The 21,291-nt window shown below is 43.8% G+C and overlaps 1 protein-coding gene across 1 annotated transcript in view; it reads left to right on the top strand.

Annotated features, from left to right (window-relative positions):
* NOL10 (nucleolar protein 10) overlaps positions 1–21,291 on the top strand; it is a 65,207-nt gene that overhangs the window by 39,161 nt on the left and 4,755 nt on the right. The window contains exons 14-19 of the mRNA XM_016127106.2: positions 6,777–6,903; positions 10,058–10,137; positions 10,323–10,421; positions 11,426–11,515; positions 18,458–18,631; positions 18,894–19,141. Coding sequence (XP_015982592.2) covers positions 6,777–6,903; positions 10,058–10,137; positions 10,323–10,421; positions 11,426–11,515; positions 18,458–18,631; positions 18,894–19,141 — 818 coding nt within the window. The remainder of the gene's footprint in view (positions 1–6,776; positions 6,904–10,057; positions 10,138–10,322; positions 10,422–11,425; positions 11,516–18,457; positions 18,632–18,893; positions 19,142–21,291) is intronic.

Here is a 21,291-nt window from a genome sequence, read left to right as displayed (position 1 = left end):
ATGAATGGCGGGCCTCGGCAAGCTGTTCTCATTTAAGAATGAGACGCCGACAGGCCGATCGGACGCTCTTTGTACGGGATGGTCTCGGCTGCTGGTGTTGCATGCGGACTCTCACCTAGGGCCTGCTGGAGGGTTCTGCGATGTCGACATCTGGGAGCGCATCCTCGAGGAGCTTTCCTTCTGCATGCAGAACAGTCCTCCAGTTTCTTCCTGGGAACATTGGGCCCTTAGGCAACGGAGGGGGAGTCCAGCAGCACCTGCTGGGCATCCGCCGTTCTGGGAGCCGAGGGAAGGAGCTGAGAGCCACGCGTTCGATCTGTGAACTGCCGTTTAGTCCCACTCATTCCAGCCCCACAGCGCAGGTGCCCTGTGCCAGGCGCGCACTGGCTGGAGCGGCTCCCCGTCCTCTCCTCCGCAGAGCTCTCCTCTGGCCTGGGAAGGGCGGTGGGAGCTGAGGGATGCCTCGGCTCCGTTCAGGCCTGTCCCCAGACGCGCGGAGCCCCCAGGCCCCCCGGGCCTCCCGGGGAGCAGCTCCTCTCCTTCCTCTCTGCCTCTGGCCTCGGAAGCGCCCAGCAGCGGCCGTGTCGCATCCCTGCAGCTACCGTGCTTCCTCCTTCTGTCCTGGTCGTCCTCGGGTCGGTACTTTTTTATGTAGATTTACTGTCATTTTTATGAGGCTTGGGACAGAGAGGAGACAAGAATATGTAGTTAGTGCGCCTCATTTACCCAAAGTGCTCCGTGTTCTCACTGTCGGTGTTCATTTGGTGTTTGACTGTCTGCGGGGCTGGGGGTCCTCGGCCCCCTGACGCGGGAGCACGGCGGCTCCTCTCTGCGGATTTGCACGCCCAGAGCCGCCCGCGGATGGGCTGCAGGTCCGGCCGGCTGGTAGAGGGGCAGTGGCCTCGGCGATGGCACTTTTGTTTTTTTTACTTGGCCTTATTTTCTTATTTTATTTCAGTGCCTAAACTACTTTTCAAAAACTAAATCAAAATTGAAATCATAGCCGATAATAATTTTTTCTTCTTTTTAGAATAAATCTTTAAAAATGTTGAAATTAAATTACTTCTTTTCTAATCTGATTTTTAGGAGAGAACAAAGCACTACAAGTAGAGCACCTTTAAATGACTCATAATTACGCAAATGCACATAAACCTGGGTGTGCAATTAGGCAGCTAGTTATGTTGCAAATGCAATTACATGCTTAAATGCGTGGCCACTCCCTCGGCTCGCCCAGCTGTCTCTCTGTCTTATGCTTATGATCAGTTATTATTAAGCCACAGCTGTCAGAATTTGAAAATGCATGCTGATGCTAGTGGTGCCTTTCAACCAATAATGGAAGGAAAGTTTGAAAAGGAAATTTTCCTCTGAGTTGATGTACTGCATGCAGAGTTGGTCCTTCTAAGTTGGCAAAATCCTACTGGAGATTGCAGGCTATGCAATTAGAAAAATTATCATTAATCATAATAGTGGTTAATGATATTTACAGTGTAGCGTACCTCCATCATCTCTGATCTGCAATTCTGAAATCTAAAAAGCCCTGAAAATTTTTTATAATACATTGATTGAAAAACCTTATCCGACCCGTTTCATTAGAGCCCAAACCTGATAGGCGATGGATGATGAGGCTTTTTCTCATATTTATCCCAAATCACCAGTGCGAATATGTATGCACTTTGCTGCAGAGATATTAATGTGTTTGATTATGGACCACTGACCCAGACCCCACTGAAGAGTTTATGTAATATATAGTACGCATACTGTATTCCCTTTTAAAATGCAAAAAATTCTGAGTTTCAAACCCTTTTGGCCCCAATAGTTTCTGATAAAGAGTTATGGCCTTGTAGTAAGGGTGACAGATTTTTGGTTGGATGCAGGTTTAAATGCTAATGCATTTTAGAATGCTATTATTATTTTTGTTATTATTGTTTTTGTTATTGCTTTAGTTTTAGAACTGATATTTACATCTACTTTTAGAATGTCCTGAAAACAATTCTGTAACAAAATTATTAAATGATTTACATGGTCGCAAAATTATTTATATTCAAGCTCTTCCTTGTTACTTGTCAGTCAGTATTGTTCTTATCATAACGATGTTTAAACTGAGCTTCCAGGATTACAGCAGTATAAAGTCACTAAAGGTAAAGTCGACAATTTTTCTAACCAGGGATCTTATATAATTAATAAGTAAAATATGTATATTAATTTTAGGTAGCATTAAATTCTAACTATTTAGTATGGCAATTATGTTTCACTGAGTATAGAATCATAAAACCTCTTCAGAGTTTTTCAAGATAGCGTTGTCTCCTCTGACGCTGTCTTGATCTCCTGCCTCAGCAGATAAAGGCTCCCAGAACCACTTAGATTTTTCTTCTGTGGTACTACTCACAATATATTTTACTTGATTGTTTTCTAAACTTTGTTTTACGTATATTTGACAGTTAGCTTTTAGCTTTCAATAAATGTTCAATTAACCTTTTGAGTGAATGAATGAATGAAGTTGAGGAAATTAAGAGTCATCTAATCCTTCCACACAAGTTTGCTTTATGTAAAACAATTTTCTTGTTGAATTTCATTCTATTACCTAATATTATAGAGTATACCGCTTGGAACACATTAAATATGGAACTCAGTAAATATATATCGAATGAAAATTGAATGAAAATCTACCACATTATATTTAATGAGTCTAGTTTTATTGTCAGAACTTAAAAGTATATATTTAAATCCTTCCATGTGATGTTATGTTCTCCTGTTCTATCATCATTCTCTTTGCAATTATCATTCAAAAATACAATTCGCTTTCCACTGTGTACTGAAATACATTTTAAAAACAATTTTAGGAATATTTTTTAAATCAACTACATGTACTTGGATATATTATGTACTCTTGTGTGTTCTAATGTAATTATATATCAGTTGAAGTTTCCCATGCATAAGCTAATTTTGGTTCAAAGTTATATTTTGTCTTTTGATACAGTGAAGTAATTAAGAATTTTCTTTAAAAACAAGAAAGTTACTTAGTTGCTAAAGTATTTTATGTTGTTTTTCAAATTATTAAAAATTCAAGATAATTTCTAATTTAATTGCTATTCTATGTTCTCATTTATTACTTTTAATATTAATAGTAGGAAAACCATAAAAATTTGACATACTCAGTGGCATGATAAGTGAATGGAAAAACGATGGCGTTTCTACCGAATGAGCGCAGCCCGGCCACTGTCTCCAGTAACAACGTTAATCCTCTGTTGTTTTAGCCGCCCTCGCTCTCGCTCTGTTAAAACCACCCACCTAGTGATCTTCCATCTTATTTCCCCCTCCACGCAGCTATGGGGGGTGGCACAGTAGTTTTCAACAGCAGAATAAGAGAAGGGGGTACCTTCTCTGTCAGCTCCCTGAGAATTTTAATTTTATCCTATTTCCTCCCTATACACTTTAGTCATTTTTGTCCATTGCCAGAATATATGAAATTTTGAGTTTTAAAATTAAGCACACATAATTAACATTTTAAAGGCAGATTCTGATCATAGAGGCAGATGGTCTTGGGCACGTGGCATGTATTTTCATGTGTTTTAAAACTGGTTCTTTGTCCTAATGGATTAGAGCAAGCAGACACTTGGCTGCCTTTGTGTCAAGGCCTTCCCCATAGCATGTCGATAAAAGATTCTTTCCTATTTTGGAGGACCAAGTATTTCCGTTTAGATTGCTTGACGAGATGGGCATTCAAGTTGCTGAGGGACCCACAGTGTCCCTTTATAGCAGTTTGATGAATCAGTTTCCAGTTCCTTACTTTTACTGACGTGTGACTAGGAAATTTTTATAAATAAAAAGTGGAAGGTCATTAACAGATAATAGAAGTTTAAAATAGATTAGCCTTCACCAGTTTTCTGTAACAAACAGAACTCTTAAGGTACATAAAATGTAGATAAGCAATCAACAATCGGTTTTGACTGAAGTATATAATATAGCAATATAATGATAGAAAACCTAAAAACTTTTGATGTAGTAGTAATAGTATTACCAGTGATTAAAAAAAGGATGTTTCCTTCAAGTTGTAATGCTTGAAATCTAGGAAGTAAATTAATATATTTTTAAAGAGTAACATGTTTAATGAAGACAGCAAGGGATTATTACACATTAACTAATTATTTCTGTGGTCATTTTAGGTTCATCCAAGGATGTCGCACATGGTCAGCCCTCTCACTGGCTGAGCCAGCCATGTTTTTACAACTTAATGGTAGATGCTTGATGAAAGCTCTACTGCAGATAAAACCTGAGATTAATACCAGTTAAATCAGTAGTTTCAACTTTGTTATGGTTGTTCTGATGTTTTTCTCTGAAAAGGAACTAGGGAAACATAAAATCAACCCATTAGGTTTAATTTTGTTTTTGATGGAAATATTTCCTCCTGTAAAATTTAATGGCCATGAATTTGACTGCAGAGATTATTTACCATAACCAGATCTGTCCCTGAGAGGTAATTTAAAACAATTCCACTAAAATCCAGATAACTAATCAAAAAAGAATGTTATGGAACATTATCAAAAAAGGACTGTGTGAAAGTAAGTTGAGATCTGGTCTGATATTTTGATATTTCTCTCTCTCACCCTTCCTCCAGAAAAGTCAGTAAACACATGATGCCCGTGTTTATGACTGGTTTAAGGTTTAAAGGGGAAACTGCTTTATTATGAGGTCCTCTGGTAGCCAGTGCCCCTTTGCGTAGGCAAAATAGGTCTGGCTTTTCCAAAAAGTGTTCTTATATCCAGTATTTTTATAGGAAGGTGTTTGGGTATTTTTATCTGAATAAGGATAGTTAGATAAGTTTAAAAATACTTTTGCCATACGCGACCTTTTAAGTCTTAATACCCTACGTGCATGAAATTCATGAATGCGTACATGTTTTACGAACGAACAGATTTATTTATGAAATATTTATTGAGCACCTGCTACTTGACAGGCAATGTTCTAGATACTGGAAATTTGGCATTTAGAACAGATGAAGTTCCTGGCCTCCCAAGAGGACAGCATCTTGGCTCTTGTTACATTCTCGAAAAGCGATGACAGTTACTGTCCTCTCTTCCTGTCTAAAAGAAGAGAAGATTGCTGTCTTAAGTCATGCACCAGCACGTGGCGGAGCTTTGGAGGTTTAAGACTGGCGGGAAGCAGGCGCCCTGTAGTTGCAAGCACCTACACCGTCACTCTCAGAAGGCGCCCTGTGCTTGTCCTAGGTTGCTCACATGTTCGTTCCAACCTGAAGTTCTGCCACAGGTACTTACTCAGGGTCCCAGCCGGCCATGTTTTCTCCAGCCCTCACTGGTCTTCCTTGTGGACTCAGTGCATTGCTTTAAACAGCCGAGTGTGTGCACTCATGTGCAAGTGGGTGTGCGTGTGCACAGGTCTTTCTGCTCCAGCCAGATTTTAAACTCCAGGGAGATCACGGTCCGTGGCTGGTTTAGCGCACAGCCTTGTGTGTAGTAGTGCTACCGACATTTGTTTACTTTAACTATTGTCCTGAAATTGCTTAAAATCTTAGCAGTCTCTTTAAAAAGTGTTCAACATTGAATTTTTAAGAAATGCCTTGCATTTCTTGAAAGTTTGTCTTATGTGGTTAGCGTGAAACCACTTAGTGTATAAAACCTTTACATCTTTTTTCAAAAATCGTAGATTATGCTAATGTGGAACTTCTCGATAGGACTCCTTCTGTGTCCATTAGTTGTTTTTCATCATCCTGAGCCCTGTAGCCTTTGGTGGTAAGGGCGAGGTCCGCCTTTCTAATCAAGCAAAAGACTGTAAGTTAGGATGGCTGTATCTAGCATCTTTTATTATTTTTTTTTTTTGGATTGATTGACTGAAGAGGGCATTAGAGGCTGTTTCTCTTTGTTGTAATGCTCTTCTTCCCACCTTTCCGTCTCCAAAAAGCTTAAGCCAGATTTAATAATTTCCATTATGATTCACTTTTCCCTCTAAAATCAATTCCCATCAGAATTCGCAGGCAGAATTCGCAGGTAGTCAGCGGAAGTCCAGGGCTCTCTCTTGCGGAAGCCCCGCAGCACGGCCTTCCCTGCCCCTAGAGGGAGCGGCGTCTGCAGGGGAAGATTCACGTCCAGAGCAGAAGAGTCAAAAGCAATCAGTGTTTCATGGAAGTCATTGGATTACAAACCGAAGCGTTCGTATAATGTTGGTTATAAATTCCGTTCAGTCCTTGGTTCCTCAGCCTTTCATTGGGACTCACTCGTGGATCCTGGGGACCCATTTTAGATCAAGTCTGAAGAATTTTCATATAGAATTTTAATCTTTAATGAATTAAATGAAGTAGACCATATAAAAGCACATGTAATTATCAGGTGATTAGTTGAAAAACCTTGAAAAAGGTAATTCTCCTTTTAGACTTTAGACTTTCATCATGAATGGCAAGCTTAAAAACTAGTATACTAAATATGTCTTTGTAGATTCTAGTATTGCTTTGAATGAATGAGATGATAAATGGATGTATTATTGTAAGTACCTGAATTATTTGTATTTTCACAGTTCTAGTGTACGACTATTTAGTAATATCTTTGTATCCCAGCCTAAGTAAGATTTTCCCTTATGAGCCTATATTTTTCCCGCCATTTATTCTCTTCCATTATGTGCTTGTTGGTTATGCATATTGCAGTTGTTTTCATACTTCTGATAGAATCAGGGATTTAAAAGTTATATGCGAGGAGATCCGGTCCACAGCGGCTGACCGCGGTGACCTGGTGAGACTGTCCCTGAACTGACCTTTTCAACACCGGCAGGTTTTGGGTCCTGCTCCCAGGTGGTGTTCCTTCTTAGACAACTTGACAGAAGAATTGGAAGAGAATCCAGAAAGCACGGTGTATGACGATTACAAATTCGTCACCAAGAAAGACCTGGAAAATTTAGGTAATGATAAAATGATCATAAAATTATTTTATTTCTCCTTTTTTTGTTTTGTTCTGGAGTTTCGAACGTTTTAGAAGTGGTGGGGTCACGTTTATCTGATTTTCCAAATCTTCTCTTTCTGTCGCATCAGATATTAAACATAGCATATATTGTCAAGTTTGTAATCAGTCTCTGCTTAGAGAAAGGTTCAGGTAAATTGAACTCACAGAAGCCTTTTTGTGTTTTAAATTGGGAGTAATTTTTTTAGCAGACTATCTATGTACGGAAGAAATATGCCAAGAAAGAAGTAATTTGCTTTTTCAAGTACTATTTGAATATGATTTGATTTTGAAAAATCTCAAGGCCTACAAGTAAACGATTTCTGGCTCCCTTTTATGTGTGCCTACAACACTTTGAACCCACAGAGTGACTCCTCAGATACGTAGAACTTTCATAGTTACTTGAGGTTTAAAGGATACAAACCCAGAAATGCCTCTTAACAATACTCAGCACCTAAATAGGGCTTACACGTGCCGGGCAGTATTCTGAATGTCTTACATACAACACATTTAGTCCTCACAGCTCTGTGGAGTGGATACTATTATGACTCCATGTTATAGATAAGGAAACTGAGGCACCAAAAGATTAAAGTAACTTGTCAAAGCCTTCAGTGGAACTATGTGTGAAGGTTGGAATTTAAAGCCAAAGTCCATGCTCTCACTCAAGCGTACAGGCCCCTGGGAGGGACATGTTTACCCAGTTGCCTTGCAATGGTTTGTAGAATGAAGAGAGTAGATTTCGCTAATCTTATTCTGTTATTGGGAAAAGGCTGCATAGCAGATGATTGAGAGTGGAAAGACTCAGAGGGCCCGTTCTCCACAAGTCTAGGCAACTTAGCTATCTTCGGAACAAACAGATGTACAGCAGCGGCTGATCGTTTAAGAAAATAGAATCATGTAATAAATAGCTTAATAGAAGGTTCTTAAACTTCATTTTTAACCAGTAAGTCATAGCACTATTAATCCAGGAAGAATTATTTTCTCATTTCTATCAAAATACTTCTTTTAATTTTAATGTGTTTAAAATGAAAGTTGGTGTTCAGCCTTTTTTCTAAAAAATGACTCATGAAGGAAATAAGGTCTTTCTACGGAAGTGCCTTAAATATCTCCAGCACAGTTTTTACAGTCGGCTGTGTCACACTCACCTACATTTTTATATTGGAGAATAAAATGCATTTTGTTAAAATATAATCATCCCGGTCATTTTCAAAGCTATGCAAATAAGTATAATCAACAAAAGTTATACTAAAAATCATTTCCATGTACATTATTAATATCTTTTAATATTAAATGAGCCATTGGTTATCATTTTTCACAGATTTCATCATCATAAATAAAACCTTTTAAATGATTGCTATTAAAAGTAGAAGCAAGGCTTCGTAACTAACTCCCTTCGTATCTGAGTGATATTAACAGTAAGTACTTGCACACTCTAACTTTTCCCAGCCGTAGCCTTTGGCAGATCGTATAACGTGGCCTTTCTCAAACTGTGTTTCCTGGAACACTGCTCCCGCCGGAAGTGCTGGTGGCCAGCACAGCGGCTGACGTCGCGGGCGCTGGAGCGGACTGCCACGGGCCCCACCCACCTCTGCCTCTGACTGTCTGCAGGACCTGCCAGCTTACTTACTTCCCTCATTATGCCTCGGTTTCCTCATCCGTAAATGGCAATGATGATAATGATACCTACTCACAGGGCTGCTTGACGAATGAATCAAATAATGTCTGAACTGTACTCAGCACAGTCTAAACGTAGTATGCGAATGTTAACCATTATTTTAAAAGATTTGTGGCAAATGAGTATGAGAAATGCTAGGTCGAGCAAAGTTAAGTCAGTTTTTTTTTTACCCGTGGGCTTCTTTGAGCCTTATTGTCATCACATACTAAATCTCCAGGAAGAGAGGAAAGTATGAAACATTTCCCAAACTTACTGATCACAGAAACTTTTCCTCCTCAGATCTCTTGGGACCCAAGCTCTGCAGAGCTGAACGCAGGGCGGCAGCTGCCGTCGGGTTCTGTGTCTAGAATTGTCTCAGTAGGAAATCTCTGTGCTGGGTTTTATTTATGACCCAACGTGAAATGGGGATAATGCAATGACATAAATGTTTCATACGCTTAATAGAGGAAACAAAAATTACTACAACACATGTAGTTTTACTAACCTAGTGAATTCTAAGAAGTATTTGTCTGACTCAGTTTTATAATTGCTTTATGAGAATATCCTAAATTTAATTTTGCCTTTTGACGTTCTATAATGTGTACTATTTTGCACATCTGTGTGATTTTTTCCTAGTAACCTGGTTTTCAGGTCCAGACAGATGTTCATTTCTAAAATTTCTATAAATGAAAATCCAGGCAATGCTTTCCTTGGAAACATAATCACTTGGTATTATACCAGCTAAGCTGTTGTTCATGTGGGCGTATCACATCTTATTTTGAAGATACCTTCCTAACCTTTCTCTGTGCAGATATTTGCAGTAAATAAATAATCTCTGTGACATAGCAGAGCATCCTTCTCTGCCTGCCTGCGCCACTACTTGTAAATGTAATCTAAAACTGGGAAACCCTCTGAACGACATTTAAAAACCGTATTTAAACCAGATGCTGATTGGTAGTGAACTTTTTGTTCAACCATACTGAAGTGTGTTTGCATATATGTTAATGTTCACATGTATGGTTATATGTGTTGGCATAAATTTGAGCAGCTCTTCTTCTAGGGGGAAAAACATGCCTCTGCATTACTGTTGTGATGTGTCCTTTGTTTTTGGAAGTTGTGGGAGATGACAGTGATCTTACCACTGCCACCACCACTGTTCCTACTGGGCAGGAATCCAAAAATCTGAAGAACCACCAGTATAAGGAACCGTTTTTTATCAGTCTGTCATGATTCATAAATATTTTTTCATCATTTTTATGCTTAGTGTCACATTAAAAATAAGTAAAGATGATATTGCCGAAGTGGATTAAAATTTTCTCCATAGTTTTTAAAGATTAATAATTGTAATCCTTAAATTTTTATTCAAAAGTAAGATTTTATTGTAATCAAATTGTCCAAGAAAAACATAAATTTTAATCAGGATTTCATAAGGGCCCGCCCTCTTCTGGTCTCCTCTCCCTAGGCCTCACCCATCTCATTGGATCACCTTTCCTCCGGGCGTACATGCACGGGTTTTTCATGGACATCAGGCTCTACCACAAGGTAAGTGCCACAGTGCAGTCGTTTTAGGTGACTGAAGAGCGATCTGTGGCCATTCGTTCTCTACTTAGTGTGTTTTCATGAGGCATACTTAAGATTTGTAAGAGATCCATCTATTTGACATAGTAGTAGTCATGGTGTATACGAAACGTGCTGCTGAATGTGATTTTTTTTTCCACTTCGAAAAGGTGAAATTGATGGTAAACCCATTTGCTTATGAAGAATATAGGAAAGATAGGATCCGGCAGAAAATCGAAGAAGCACGTGCTCAAAGAGTCCAATTGAAGGTGGGTATTGTACTCGCTATTGGATTGGCCGGAGAAGAGTCCTTAACTTTCATTTTGTGTAGTATTCCAAAGAAACTTGCCATCCATCTCTGGGTCTTTCCATCCTTAGTTTACATTTTTTACTAATATTTTTGGTACATTTTATTTGTCTAGAGGGTGGGCAGTCTACAGTCTCATCATCACGGACTCTGTGGTAACGGTATCATGGGGACTGTCAGATGGGCTGACAGTCCGTCCTCCTAGGGACATCCGATGGTGTTTTTAACCGGGCGTTCAGATTTGGGGTGCCGGGCCTTTGCTAGTCCCATTCTTGCTGACCTTTGGCCGTGTCTTAGGCCAGCTGCTCGGAGCATGGGAAATAGACATTAGACTCTGGCAGGGTCCAGACAGCAGTCGGCCCCTACTCGTTCCATCAGCAGAGGATTTCGTGTGAAGACCTGTGGACCAGGCGTCAGGGGACTGGAAAGGCACCGGCACTGAGGCACCGATGTGGGCGGCGGTGGCCGCGGGGCGGGGTGTGCGTGGAGCTGACTCTCCAGGGCTGGGCAGCGGGCATTGGGGGGGGGGTCTGCCACCGCCACTGGCATCCTGGGGGTGACCAGGGCAGCTCTGGGAGCAAACCAGGACCCCCGCTCCTCGAGGACCACCTGTTGCTGCCAGGGCAAAGAAGAGTTGGCGTGTGGCGCCGACCCAACAACGAGCAGGCGGGGCACCGCGTCCCGCCTCCCTGTCCTGCCCTCCCGACTGTCGGGACCCTTCCTGAGTAAGGTCAGCCGCCAGTGATAGTCGTGTCCGGCTGGACGTTGCTTAAACGCACGCACTAGTACCAGACTAGGGACTGGCTTTCCCTTTGTCCAGATGATTTGTCGAGTCTTCAGAGTGGTGAATGTGTGAACTTTGGCAAGAGAGCCTGGGCTGTGGAGTACTTTTTTCCTGGCTTTTTGCTTTAACCTCGAAAGCTAAAATGTAGGTGTTTTAAGAGCCTTTTTTTTTTTCTCTACTAGAAATTGCCAAAAGTTAATAAGGAGCTGGCGCTTAAATTAATTGAGGAGGAGGAGGAGAAACAAAAATCAACATGGAAAAAGAAAGTTAAGGTAAGATTTTATAATGCGGAGAAAATTTTGATAAATTGTTCCTACATTTTCTTAATAGTAACTTAAAGTGTTTTTATTATTTATTTTTACATTAAAAATACAATTATTTTTTTTTCCTGCTTATAAGAAAGATAGTATATGGTCAATATGGGAAGCTTGTAAAATAGGAAAGAATGTAAGAGAGTCACCTACATAATTCTACCCAGAGAAAGGCATCATCAATATTTTTATGACTTTCTTTCCTTATTTCTCTTAAAATTATAACTTATAATAGCAAGATACTATTGCATATATAAAATATTTATCCTGGTTCTCTAAAATAACATCAGTGGCTTCCAATTTTATTAAAAATTCCTTGTAAATATTTTTGAAAGCTGCACATCCTAGCTTATAATTACTCTTTTAGATATTTAGATTGTTTGGGTTTTTCGTACAAAGTAGGTTTATTTGTAATTCCAGAAGTAACTGATTGTGATACAGACTTGGCACAGTTGGGAGTGTGCACACTTACGTGTAACCGCTGCCTGCCTTTGCTAATGTGAAAACAGGCAAAGATCAGTCACGAAGTAAGTGGAGGTTAGCGCTTCATCCGCTGGTAACTCTCAGGACGGGGGATTTTGCCATTTTCCCAGCGGTGTGAGTCCTCGAGGAAGTTCGTCGCAGTGCTGTGTTCTCGTCTGCTGGGATTCGCGTGTTCACTAGGCCGCGGGCGGTAGGTCTCAGGCCTGACTCCTGGCTCCGTGGAGTGCCGCCCCCCCGGGGTGCCGCCGGGTTCTCCTCTCTCCCTTGGGGGAGCGTGAGCCCCGGATGTGAGCCCTCCGCCTGTTTGCTTCCGTCCCGCTCGCTCCCTGGCGTCATCCGGGTGACCCTCCGCGTCACCGGGCGGAGCTTGCTCAATTCCGTGACGTGCGGGGATAGGACGGAGGGCTGCACACGCACTGCCCCGCTGCTGGCCTCCGCTTCCCCCTCCTTTCTGCATCCCCTCGTCCTGGCGGGTTATGTTCTTTTAATTTATTACTGAAATCTGAACGTCCAGAATCCCTCCTTGAGCAAATAGGCGGCTTTTACGTTTCCCCTTTGATTTCGTGAATCTCGAAGTGCTTACGATGTGGTTCCTGCAACGCGGCCTTTCCCAGAGGACTCCACTGACTTCCACGTCAGCGCGGCCTGGGGGCGACTAGGGAGGCCGCCTCGGCTCCAGGCTGCCATTTTACAAGCGGAGTGAATGGGCGCGATCTCCAGGTCGCCGTGCCCTAAAGCTTCCGTGGGAAGAGCGTGGCGCCGATGCCGGCCGCAGAAGCACGCACTCCTGTGCTTTCTGCCTGTGAGTCCTTACCATCACATTTAATGTCACAGAGGGTAGGACACTTAAACCGAAATGTAACTTGAATCTTTGTGCAGCATAGTATCTCAGTTCAGGAGCCTTTCTAAGAGGCCGTTACGAGTATGAAGTTGTGGGGAAAGTCCCCTCCGCCCACCCCCACCTTTCTGTGCGGGCTTTGCTTGAGGTTGGGGCCGCCGGAGGGTTTATAACAGCCGTCCTGGCTGCGCTCGGGGTGCAGGACGCAGTGCGGAGTGGTCTTGCTCGTCGGTCAGTCAGGTCGCCTGTGCCTCTCAAATTTTTCGTCGAAACATTGATAGGACCCTCCTGTAAAGAACCGCGGGACTAGGTCCCGACTGCTCGGCAGGTGGCCAGGAGGACGAACCAGGGGGTTCGGATCTCCCCTCATCAAACAGCGGCTGCTTCCAGCCGCCAGAGGCCGGCACGCCATCGTGGTGGCCGTGCCCCCTGATGGCCTTCTGCTAGAACGTGGTTCAAGGTCGCCCCCGCTTCGCTTGTCGGTGGCTCGCGGACCCAGATCAGGCCCTGTGGTCAGAGCCTCCCCCGCCCCGAACGACTTAAATCTTTACATACAGTCTTCTAAATCCGAGGTGTTAGACAAGGCTTATGTGATTTGTTCTTTAACAGGATTATCTAACTAAAATGAAGACCTTAAAAACCATTTATAAATTAAGGAAAGAACCGTTCATTATAATTGTAAAGAATACTTGAAAGAATTGTTAAATCCATCAGCAGTTTGTTAGTCTTGACTTTGAACTCAGCTTTTCAAACCCTCAAGAGCTTTAATAGCACTGATAACTCCCGGTTTGAAAGTCAGTGCGGTAAAGTTATGTTCTGCTTTGGCTCCCACTGAAATTCCATGGAGACAGACAGTGAAATATGTTCCCAGATCTTGCTGCTACTGATAACATAATAACGTCTAATAAGATGTTTACGGTTCATTCGATGTTGGACCCACAGTGAAAAGTGGCCCACCGCATAATGTCAAAAAGCATTATCAGGACCTTATTCAGGCTTAGAAATTTGGCAGTATTCATTCTAGTAAAAAGCTAAATCGGTATTCTTTCAACGAGTGCGTTTCGAGCTCCCAGTGTGTGGAAAGCGCTCGGGAGGCAGGGCGCCCATGACCCGTTTGATTCGTAAGGGTCTGAGTAATGGTTAGGGCCATTTTTCTTACACGTGTCATTTCCTTCCTGTTGGCCTCTTCTGCCCATTTCTCATTATCGCCTCGGAGTCTGTCTGAACTTCCTTCTCCCGGATCCTGCCGCAGCTCGCCCAGGCGCTGCTGTGCACGAATCTCCGGAGTGTCCTGCGGCCCGGAAACCCTGGGCGAGGCGTCGGAGTGGCCCGGGGATTATTCAGCACCGTTAAGAGTTTATATTAAAGCAATAATTCATCTCTCCAGGGAAAAGACATCGTCACGCAAAGGAGGCACTGGGCTGCATCAGATCGATTCTGATATCCAAAGCATTCGTTTTTAAAGCTTTTTCAGCACCCATTAAAAGCGTATTCTTTATTCGCGTTGTACACGCACAGTTTGGCTTTCCCTCTGTCCTGCTCCCCCATCTTCAGCTTTCCCAAGACAAACCCTCTTGCCTAAAATAGCCGATTATTTATCATTGTCTCTTACTATCGCCCGGAGTGCTGCCACTTGCCTGGTAAATGTCAGCATTGTCTTGACGACCTCCTCTCCCCGGCACATTCTGGGTCGACGGTGCTACGTTCAGGATTCAGCATTTCATTGTTAGGCCTGAGCGCGCTCTTCACGTCCAGTCGGAGTCACCTCGTGACGGGTGACTGTGCTCCCCACACGCCCCGTCTTCCCTTTGTCGTCGAGTTTTCGCATGTCTTCTCTGTGGTTATCACTGCCTCGCCCTCAGTTCTTTGCCCATCATCAGAATCTCATCTCAAAATATCTACACGAAGATCAGTCGATGCATTCATTTTACTTTTGTGAGAAAGTCTCTCCTCCATCTTCCTGTTCTGCTCCGTTCTGGCCAGTCGTCTGGGAATCCTGGTCCCCGGCTGTCATCCCGGGGGTTCACTCCCCCTCGCCCAGGGTCGGGTACAGAAGTCTGAGGACCTTCGCTTTTCTGAAGGACTGTCGTTTCCAGCCCAGACGGGTGTAAGGTGTAGTGAAGAGATTGTCAAACACGCGAGTTTTCAACAACAACAAACGACCCTCACGTGCTTCTTTTCTTCAGGAAGTTCCTTAGGACTTTCTCCTCCAAAATAAGAGTGTAAGGCAAGACAAAGAAGGGTCCAGGGCAGTTCCCATGGCGGCTCCGTGCACACTGGAGACCGTCTTCCAGAAACCCCGTCCGCGGTGCAGGCCGCCTGGGGGCCCTTTCAAGCCATAAACAGGCTCTTCAGCTGGGAAGTTCTCTTGGGGGGCGGGGAGTAGTTTTCTCCCTGCTGTGAGCCATGTTTATTTGATCATATTTAATAGGGAAACACTTAAAACACTGAATGGAAACTTGGCCAGTGACAAGGCTCATCAGTCACTATGTGGTAACCTGGCCAAACCGTTTATTTGGGGATGCTCCAAATAGCAATATCTTTTTGGCCTTTCTCTTGGCTAGTCAGATTCTCTCTCTCTCTCAGAGAATGACAGCCCAGCCACCAACAGTCTATGAACCAGAGGGCCTGGGGAAGCAGGGGTGGGCGGCATTCCCCAGGTGCCCATGCCCCGTGCTCCCCTGGCCCCGGGTGCTGCTGCCCCAGCCCGACACCTCCACCCTCCAGAGAAGACGCCCCCGGGTGGAGCGCCAGGCACCAGGCCTTCTCGCTTCCAGCCTTATCTCTCCCGGGTCCTTTCCTGTCCTCCTCATCCTTAAGGGTCCGTGCCTTTTTTAAGCCACTTTTCTCTTGTTTAACTGGGGTTTTAGCGGAGGAAATGCTTCTGTTCGAACCATCTTTACTCAGAAGTCTCCATGGCCATAATTTCATGCATGTCATAGCATTAGAAGTAATTTGTCTTAAATGTCAAGCATTCCTCACACATGTTACTTCGTTGGGACAAACCATCCAAAGCATCCTACTCAGATCTACAAATATACTCTGTTAAGTCAGTCTGTGGTGTAAACAATACTGTAAGATGTTTCCCGAATTTTTAATAGCAAGTGTTTAGCATCTGTACATGAGTATTTATAGGGCAGATCACTAGCCAGACACTTGTAAACGACTGTAGGACATCACTAACTACATCTTACCTACCTTTTTTTTTTTAAGACAGTTATGAAAACAAACAGTCGACTAGGAAGAAGTCCCTGGGGGACATATTTTTACAGCTGGGGCTCAGCCAACGCATACCTGGCTTTGGGCAAAGCAATTTTTTTGTCTCAAATTAAGGAAAAAAACTCAAGAGTACTAGCAACATTCTTTTAAACATTTCTGTTATTTATTAAATATGGTTATTTAATAAATACAGTAAGATGAAAAGGAAAAATTTTCCCCTGGCTTCTTTATTTTTTTTTTCACCTGAAAATATGTAAAGGTTAATAGCTATTCATTTGAATGTCTTTGGACCTTTGGCAATATCACCTATCCTGTTTTGACAGATAGCTCCAAAGCTCATGCAGTCTACTCCCCTCCCTGCCAGCTGAGACCTGGTGCCTTGTTCCGGGCGCATAATGTGGTCCGTCCCAAGACAGATGACATTTTCCTTATACCATAGACCGAACCAGTCTTAAATGGGACATAATTTCTTTTTTCTTTATTTTTCTCATCCACTAGACTTTTTTAAAGGCGATTTTCCATAAGGAGTTTTAGGTTCATAGCAAAATTGAGGGGAAAGTGCAGAGATTTCTCCTAGACCCCTGCCGCCCTTGTGTGTGCCCTCCCGTCCGTCACCTCCCCGACCAGAGGGGGCGTCTGTCACAGTCTGGGTCTGCGTGGACAGGTCGTGGTCGCTGAAGGCTGCGGTTTACTTTCGGGTTCACTGTTGGCGTCACACAGCCCACGGGTTTGGACAAGTGTGTGATGACACGTGTCCACCATTTCGGTGTTGTGCGAAGGGTTTTCATTGCCCTAAAAATCCTCCGTGCTCTCCTGTTCATCTCTCCCCCAGGCCCGGGGACCACTGATCTTTTCACGGTCCCCATTGTTTTGTCTTTTCTCACTGTCATGTAGTTGGAATCGTGCAATATGTAGCCTTTTCAGATCGGCTTCTTTTACTTAATAATATGCATTTAAGGTTCTTCCGTGGCTTGAGAGCGAGCGCGTGTCTTTCCCGCACTGAATGAGATCCCCTTGCTCGTGTATACCACAGTTCATCTGCTCGCCCACTGGAGGACGTCTCGGGTTCTTGGAAGATGATTTCTTGCCCTCTGCTTCACCCTACGCCCCCTTTTCTGATGCTCTCCGGCGGCCCCTAACTCATGGCATCACCAGCTTTCTAGTCACCTGAGCCAGACACGGGAGAGGAATTTCTAACCCTGTTTTCTCCCTCTTCTTCCCCCCATCTCCGCCGTGGCCGAACCTGTCAACTCTGACTTAGACACGGATCCCGCAGTACCCCTTTCCTAAAACAGCCTGTGTTCCCGCCCTCGGATTCTCATCGCCCTGACTCAGGCGATGAATCAGTAGAGTTTTCGCTAAGATTTTAAGTACCTACAAGTAGCAAACAGCCCAAGTTCCGTAATATCTCATGATCTATCAAATTTTTGTGTAGCTCTGGTATGTAAGTACAATATGACAATATTCAGAACTCGACTTCTTACTTTGCAAACCGCGCTCATCTAATTTGTCTGGTTTCCAAGCCTACAGCAGATAAGAAACAACTAGGAGAACCCTGAGTGTGTAAGATTGTCATCTGTTCATGTGAACTTACCAGTTTACAATACCTTTTTGGAAACGTTCTCGTTAAAAATGATACAAATGAAAAGGAATTTAGTGTTAGTCCCGAGCTACCTACATGGATGGGTCTCAATAGCAAAGTTTTATAACGTCAGAATGACAGAATTTTACACTGTTTGCATATATATATACACACACACACACATATCCGTCGAGAACAGTGAAATGGCTGCGGGAGAGAAGTGGCGAGACCGTCCTGGAGGGATGGAAATAGCCCTCGCGTTTCAGAAGAGCTCCGTGGGGGCCGGCAGACGTGCGCCCCCGGGCCCCCGCCTCGCCGGCCCCGGCTCCCTGTCCCCGTGTGCTTCCTCCCAGCTTTGGAAGAGGAAGTCGAAAGACTCACTAGTTTTAATTCGGTATTGCAACTATGCTTAAAAAGCCATGTTTCAAAAACATGTATTTCCTTGAAAAAGCGGTTTTATGTTAAAAATGTTAATTGAAGAAAACTCTAATATGTTGAGCATGAAGTTAGGCCAAAAAGTTCATTCTTAGCTCATTGTGCTAATGGCCAAGTAATACATATCACCTACAGAATAGATTAATAGAATCTGTTTCTGGGTAGCAGATAGAACCCAGGGGCAATTAGAAAGTTCTGGGAATTAATTCTAAAGAAATGTCATAATAATTTAACGTTATGACTTATGTAGCTTATTAATTTACAGTTGAGTGAAATGTTTGAAAGCCATCTTTCTGGTCAGATTTTATTCAGATAGTAAGTTAAATTTTTTATGTTCTTCTTACAGAGTCTTCCTAATATTCTCACCGACGATCGATTTAAAGTCATGTTTGAGAACCCTGACTTCCAAGTAGACGAAGAGAGTGAAGAATTTAGGCTTTTGAATCCACTCGTTTCAAAAATGACTGAAAAAAGGAAGAAGAAACTGCGACTGTTAGAACAACAGGAACATCATGAAAAAGTAACGTGCTGTTGATCATGTAGCAATTACTACTGTTTCCCTACTGTTAGGTTTTCTGTGTGAGTTAGAAGGGTCTCAAGTACGCTTGGGATGTGAGTTGTTCGACCTTCAGCTTAGGAGTGTGTCTTACTTAATTAAAGGCATTTTCCCCCTGATGCGTACGATGTCACGTACTCTGATGGGCCGATGCTATTTAAAAGAAAATAATGGGTCAGTGTTTGGTTGGGGGAGAGAAGTTGCTTCTAACTATTTTTACTTTCAGGAAGAGGAGGAAGAACCGGAAGGAAAACCAAGTGATGCAGAAAGTTCTGAGAGTTCAGATGATGAAAAAGACTGGGTCGAAGAGGTCAGGAAGCAGCGCCGACTCCTCCAGCAGGAGGAGAGAGCGAGGCGGCAGGAACGGCTCAGGGAGGATCAGCAGACGGTCCTCAGGCCCCAGTTCTATGAGATCAAAGCGGGCGAAGAATTCAGAAGCTTCAAAGACTCTGCCACGAAGCAGAAGCTGGCCAAGTGAGTAACCGGCTCTCGCCGCATCAGGGCCTGGCTTTTCCTCTACGGCACGTGGCCCAGACGGTGACGGTTTGGTCTTTGGAGCTGATGTGGGGCAGCACCACAAGGCCTGAGGGGAGACACTGGTCTTTGTATGATTATTTTTAGCAGCTTTTTGAAATGCAGTTTTTATGCGGTAAGATACAAAGTCGAGCCCTCTGAGTGCTAGTGAACGTGTGTTAGAACGCTGTCCCTGCAAAAGCCACACTCCTTTGTTGTCCTTGTTTTATTCCCATCGGGTTCCCTGACCTGCAGACCTGCGTCTTACTCTGGGCCCTGCAGGTCAGTGGTCTTCCGTTCAGTGATTCCTGAGGGGACACTTACTTTGCCTGTGAACAAGTTATTTTTAAAAGAATCAGAATTTCAGTTATGTTTACCTGCATCTCAGTTTACTTGATTATTGAAAAGGTCTTTTGAAAAATTTGCCACAGTTTTAAGCCTTTTGCAGGAGACTCGAGAGATCACAATGAGTGGTGTTCTAAAACAGGTGCACGGAGACGCGGATCGATAGGAGCAGAGTTGCTGGCCGTGTGGCAGCGCTGCGCTTAACCTCTCGAGAGACTCCAAACCTCTACCAGCAGTGCGCGCCGCCTCGCTTCTGTGCCGCTCATACTCCAGATGTTTTAATTCGGAGTCCTACTCAGAAGCGGAGGGCAGAGCGCGTACCCTGATTCTGTGGAGCGAATTTCTTTGTTAGGGTGTCCGCTGTTCCCGCCTCGCTTCGTCTACTTCATCCCCGGCTCCTGAGTCAGGATGTAGACCAGGGCGGGCACTTGATAAATCCCTGTGAAAGCGTGACTCTCCCATGTCTTGGCTACATGTCAGGCAGCTCAGGAAGTTACCCTTTCACCATCTGCTGAAAAAGAACTCGTTTACCCCCAAACCGTTGACCAGGAAAATCGGGGAGCAGTTGTTTTCAGTGTAACTGTGGTACTGGGAGGCCGTGATTTGGGGTGAGAGTTGTGACTGAGGTCCCTGACATTCTGTTTCTGCCTATGGGTTGTAGCAGGATATAATGTAAAAAAAAAGGGATGAAAAGTTAGTATTAGTGAATAAATAATAGCAAGATTAATACACTGCCCTTAAACATTCTTAGTAAGTTAAACATCACCAGGTTAAACATGCTTTTCGAGAAGAGGAGCTATGTAAGTGATAATACTGACATGAGCTTAAAAGAAAAATCCTGTTGCTTAATAACCCATTGACATGAACAGCCTGCGTTTTGCTGGCATTTTGGCACAAACTGCTTAGTGAATTTAGGTTTGACTGGATTATTTTGGCAAATCCCGAACTTGCAGTATCTTAAATTTATTTAATGAAGCATTGAACAATGATCCTTCCAGAAACTAAAGTGACTCTTTCTTTTTCTTCTGGGAATTACCATGGGGCAATGAATTTGACACATCAAAATTGAATGCATTACATTTAGACGATCTCTTGGACTTGGCCAGCTTTAAAACTCTTTCTGTAAAGAGAAAAGTGCACAGCGAATCGTCACTCATATTTGAGTGAGTTCTTGTTTTTGCATCGCTTTAGATAAGTGTGTATGTCTGTCAGCCTGCTTACGTGCCTCACAGTAAGTCGTCCCATCAGCCTCAGCACCCACCCAGTCATCGACCGAACAGTCCCGGAGGGCCTCGTGGGCGCAGGGCGCTGTTCTCTCCCCCAGCGGGGCCGGAGGCGGAAGGCGCAGCGCTCTGCTTCTCTGAGTGGTGTCGAAAGTGCTCGAGGGGTTTAATTTTTGGAGATTAAGGAAGTCTTTATAAGCGGTTATGTTGAAATTGGTCTTCTGAAAGATGGAAAGATGCACACTGAAAGCCGGGTGGGAAGACGGCCCGTTCGTAGGCAGAGGCAGCGCTGTGTGCAGCGGGGCACAGCGTGGACGTCGGGGACCTGCTGTCCTGCGGCGAGCGCGTGAAGCGTGTGGCGGGCAGCGGCCGTCGCCGAGGCCGGAGAGCCACGTCGGGCCAGCCCAGGCCCCGGGGGCCAGAGCTGAGGCGATCAGTTCTCGAGAGGAAACGCAGGGGGAGACGAAAACGCCGTGGTGGGCCTGGCCGGAGGTGACGAAAGCCAGCGCCGTGGGGACGGGAACCGACGTGAACCTGGGTCGA

Source organism: Rousettus aegyptiacus, unplaced genomic scaffold (genome assembly GCF_014176215.1).
Source record: "Rousettus aegyptiacus isolate mRouAeg1 unplaced genomic scaffold, mRouAeg1.p scaffold_m13_p_7, whole genome shotgun sequence".
Lineage (NCBI taxonomy): Eukaryota > Metazoa > Chordata > Mammalia > Chiroptera > Pteropodidae > Rousettus > Rousettus aegyptiacus.
The sequence above is the reverse complement of the archived record's forward strand: the minus strand, read 5'-3'. Positions and strand labels throughout refer to the sequence as shown.